This window comes from Sinocyclocheilus grahami, unplaced genomic scaffold (assembly GCF_001515645.1).
Source record: "Sinocyclocheilus grahami isolate Dianchi unplaced genomic scaffold, SAMN03320097.WGS_v1.1 scaffold301.1, whole genome shotgun sequence".
Lineage (NCBI taxonomy): Eukaryota > Metazoa > Chordata > Actinopteri > Cypriniformes > Cyprinidae > Sinocyclocheilus > Sinocyclocheilus grahami.
In genome coordinates, this window is record NW_015505480.1 from 366,694 (window position 1) to 371,347 (window position 4,654).

Consider the following 4,654-nt stretch of genomic DNA (forward strand, 5'->3'; position numbering starts at 1 on the left):
CTGGATCCCTGTTAAGGCGATTGTGAGGATCAGATGAATAATATATGACTCTGTTTGGAGGATTAGCCCAACACTGAGCAAGGTAGCAATGACAGTCTTCACAGAGGATGCTCTGTGTCTCTAGTGGACAGCAGATACAATTGCAGGCAGACAGCTGTCTATGACGGACAATGCAGCAAATCATCTGCACTCTTGAATCTTTCGATATGGGTTGAGTTCTTCATCACAGAGGTTATGAGGTCACAATACAAACACAATGCAGCAGCCAGAGCTGAATCTGCATGCAAGCGTTAAGAGTAGCTTAAAGATTCAACATCGTTACAGTGTCTTCAACATCCACCACACAGCGGCTCCAAAGAGTATTTGGGCACTTAAAGACACAATTAAAAATGTATGAACGCCATTGCATAAATAAGTAAATATCAATCCAACCAGCATCTGCAAGCAAATCATAACCATAGGTGTATTTCATCACATTAACTATGAACTACTAACGTTTGTCATGCATGACTGATATTGATATTCTCAAAGCTGATATCTTTGAGAGCCTTTAAATTTAGAATTATTTTAGGTAATACTTACAAAATTAGAAAAAAGTAATCAATATGAAAATAAAAGAAACAAAAAAAACCTTAATCAAAGTAAATCTGTAAAATAAGATTTATACTTCATATAGCAACTTCTTGATTCTGTAATCAAATTACAGTATTTTTCATAAATACATTTATTTTTTTAAGTAAACACTGTAATCAACAGTGCACTGTGTGTGCACTTGGAATCATATTTTAGCAAATAAAGACCAGCTAATGCCAATTTCATATAAAGTGCACAATGAATATGACATAGTAGTCAACTGGATATAGCGCAGCATAGTTTGAAATCAAGAATTTAAAGTTTGGCCTCCACATCCAGTTTGGAGAATAGGAGCCTTTGTGTGTCTGGTGTGGTGTTTCCATCACTGTCAAAATAAAAGTCTTCCAACACTTATTAAATCAAACATAAAAAATGTCAAATATCGGCTGCTATTGGCATTATGTTGTTCAGACACATTTTTTTGCCTTAATTTGGAGCAGTATATCTATCGTTTAATAATTTTGAATTCATCAAACTTTTTAATTGTGAAAAGTTCTGCTTTTAAAAATGTGTTGGAGCATTTAAAAAAAAAAAAAAAAAAAAGTCAGTTGGATTGATATTTTAATATCTATGCATTAATGACATGCACACATTTGACGCATGTCCAAGTGTCCAAATACTTTTTAGATCCACGGTACAATTTGTAATAACTAAAAACCATCAAGCATTATTAAAATGGTGCACAAGCAAGAATTCTGTAAGAATGTTTTGAAAGATCTTGTCTTCAAGTCTGCATGTTAGTCATGTCAAAAGGCTGGAAACCAGTGCAAAAGAGGTCGGACTCATAAAATGAGATCCATTCTCAGCAGTAAAAACCTAAATATTCTCCATTTCTTATAGCAAAGTAGTACCAGGCCCACCAAAAGAGTCATTCCAGTGGACAGCTGAGGTGTGGATCCAAGTGGTAATTGTAACTCCACCAGCAACCATGTGCTACAACAGCATGTCTGCTGCCCCTGCAGCTCTTCTCTCATTGGATAAAATGATCTCCACCAGTAACAGCCCCAGGCAAAGCTGAGATCAAGTATATGGATGACCACTCCACAGCAGGGCCCAAGCACCACTCTAGTACATACACCAGTCAAATGACGCATCAAACAGCAGCCATCCGCCCCCTCACGTATGAAGAGCCCTTCAGGGAAAGTGTTTCTCATGGTCTGTGTGTGTTTGGATACTGGCTAGCAGTCGTATCAGCAGCAGATGATGTGCTCTCGAGGATATTCTAGCGATAAGGGAAGGTGGGTGAGGCGATCACAGAGGGGAGGATGGCGAGGTAGTTAGAGGGGACGTAGCCTCTCTGGCCACGCGCCTCCACCAGACTCCATTCCTTGTTTCCACGCTTATCATGAGGCTCCACCACCTGCACTGGCTCGCCGGCCCTCAGAGAAAGCTCGTGAGTGCTCCTCGCAGTGAAGTCATAGCCCGCATACACCTGCAGATAGAGAACGGAGAGTTTCAGTGTGCTTGGTAATGGGAAAAGTTGCCTTCTGTGAGATTTTGCCCTTAAAACTAGATGAAAAGACTGACAGTGCATAAAATTCAAAAACACAGTTTGTTATTGCCAAAACCCACACAAATAGCGAGACGTTCAAATCTGTCTAGAGAACGAATGTGCTTTTTGAGTGCTCTGTTGACTATATCTTTTTAGATTTGAAAAGTTAAGTGGTATTCAATGTTGCACAATGTGGGCTGTTTATTATAACTCCTAAGGAAATTAAAGTTGTGATGGGTTTTGAGACAGAAAAAGAGCTCTGAAGAAAATCTGAAACGATAAATTAGTTGAAGTGCTCCGCCTTGTGGTTAATGTCAGTAATGCCTTATGAATCATGTTGGTCATATTGGCTCATAGGGTTTTAAACAAACCCCTAACCTGAAATGTTAAAGTCACGGCAAAATTAAAGCTGCAATCAAACAGAAGTAGCAGCAGATATTTTATTTTGTATTGTGACATGCATTTGAGTGTAATGGATTATCAAGAAATAAAAAAGTATAATGGAATTGGTTCTGTGCAACGGTTGAATGGAAGAATCATTCACAATAAGATAAATAATATGCATTAAAAAAAATATAGAGGGGGAATTTCCATTTCATGCCGTCATTAATTGAAATACAAATAAAAAACTGAAAACTGATTAAAATACATTTTCAAGACTCCAAAACTAAAATAACATTGGGTTAAAAAAAATAATAATTAATTTTAGCTTTGATGCATAATAAACAAAAATAATTCATAATAAAATAAATAAACATACAAATGTTTAAACTACAATAAAAAAAAGTGACTAGAAAAAAAATCTTCAAAAGGGACCTGAATCATATTTAGTAAGTGTTTTTTTTTTTTTTTGGAGACAGTATGCAACCACTTAGCAATATGCTGAAAGCAACACCTTGCAATCTCTCACAGCATGCTAACATCGTGGCGTTTTGTATGGGTAAACACCAGTCACATTTTCTTCAGAAAATATTGTTTTTGAAAAAAAAAAAAAAAAGCTTTGTAAATGCAAAGTTATATAATTTCCACTGGAGGCAACAAATCCTGGATATATAATTCATGAGGGAGTCGTAATAGCCGGACTGTTTACCATTTGCTGTCAAAACGATAAACAACCCGTGAAGACTGTCTAGAAAAATTAGTCATATTTTAACAGTCACAACAGCCGTGCATCTCCCACTGTCACAGGCAAAAGCTCAGACATTACCTGCTTTCTTAAACATGAAGCCATAACGATAGGGAACCATTTGACAGGCAGATGAATCGGTGTGTATCTGGGTGCCGTGTGTTTGTGTAGGTGGCTGTGATAGAGCATGTCACTTCTGCTGACAAGGAGCGTCAGTTCATTTCTGTTCTTCCAATACTGAATTTACAAATGCTGAAGTGTGTGTGATTGATGATCATGAGATACTGCAGACCTGCCATCAATCTCCAAAGGTCTCGTTCTCTTTGACACGCGAATCAGACCGAGTAACTCGTCGACCTCATGACCCGTCAGTCAAACACCTGTGTCTCTGTGCCTATGTGTGTCAGTCACCTGAAAACAGGGCGTGGTCATGGTGGTTGGGAGTGGCTGGGCTCCGGGTGTGTAGGAGTGCCTTCGGGGTCCTGGACCGGTGGGTGTGACCTTCAGATGAGGAGACTGCGGCGGGTCAACGGTTATCTGGTGGTAGCGTGTCAGTTTTAAGGCAGGCACATAACCCCTTGGGCCTGAAGAAAATAAAAAATAGAAATCTCATGAAGATATTCAAACCTGCACATTTCAGTGTTTCTATTCTGCACACTGATAAGACCAGATTTGATGTGCTTTAACTGTATTTGTTTTGTCAAGTTAAGCTTTGAATGTTTGCTTGATTAATCCTTGCTTGAAAATTTAAATGACTAATAACAAAAGTATGTCCACTGACTGATATATTTTTTTTTATATCTTAGCATAAGCCAAAATACCTTCATTCAGCTGCAATAAAATAATAATAAAAAACAATTAAATAAAACATTGAATTAAATATAAATGGAAAGGAAAGGAAAGAAGTGTTTCTGAAACTGGCTGTTGGAAGAGCTGTAATAACCAAGTTACCAACAGAAGTGATGTGAAAAGCAATTGTAGACGATATGTGATTGTTTAAAATAAACTTTCACTACATGTAGTCTAGCACCACTTTATTCCAACAGCTGCACTATTATTATTACAGCACAACTCCATTACTGTCATTAGACCTCATTTTCCCATTTCACAGATATCACATGCTATCAAAACATCACTGCAATAAAGTAAGTGTAATTTGTATTATCAGATGGTTTATATTTTGCTTTAAAGCAAATTCAATCAGTTTGGTCGGATGGATTTTTTGATGTATTAGAGCGAGTTTTATTGAGCATTAAAGGGGTCATATGACGCTTTTTTAAAGATCATTATTTTGTGTATTTGGTGTAACAGAATATGTTGACACGCTTTAATGTTCAAAAAACACATTATTTTTCAAATACTGTACATTATTGTAGGTCCTCTATGCCCCGCCTCTCTCAAAC

The 4,654-nt window shown here is 37.3% G+C and overlaps 1 protein-coding gene across 1 annotated transcript in view; it reads right to left on the reverse strand.

Moving 5' to 3' along the window:
• Positions 1-766: 766 nt before the first annotated feature.
• The window catches only part of LOC107601181 (rho guanine nucleotide exchange factor 37-like), a 13,691-nt gene continuing 9,803 nt past the window's right edge, over positions 767-4,654 (reverse strand). Inside the window, exons 11-12 of the mRNA XM_016293249.1 lie at positions 3,663-3,835; positions 767-2,065 (exon numbers count right to left, since the gene is read on the reverse strand). Of these exons, the coding sequence (XP_016148735.1) occupies positions 1,856-2,065; positions 3,663-3,835 (383 nt within the window). The 3' untranslated portion in view covers positions 767-1,855. The remainder of the gene's footprint in view (positions 2,066-3,662; positions 3,836-4,654) is intronic.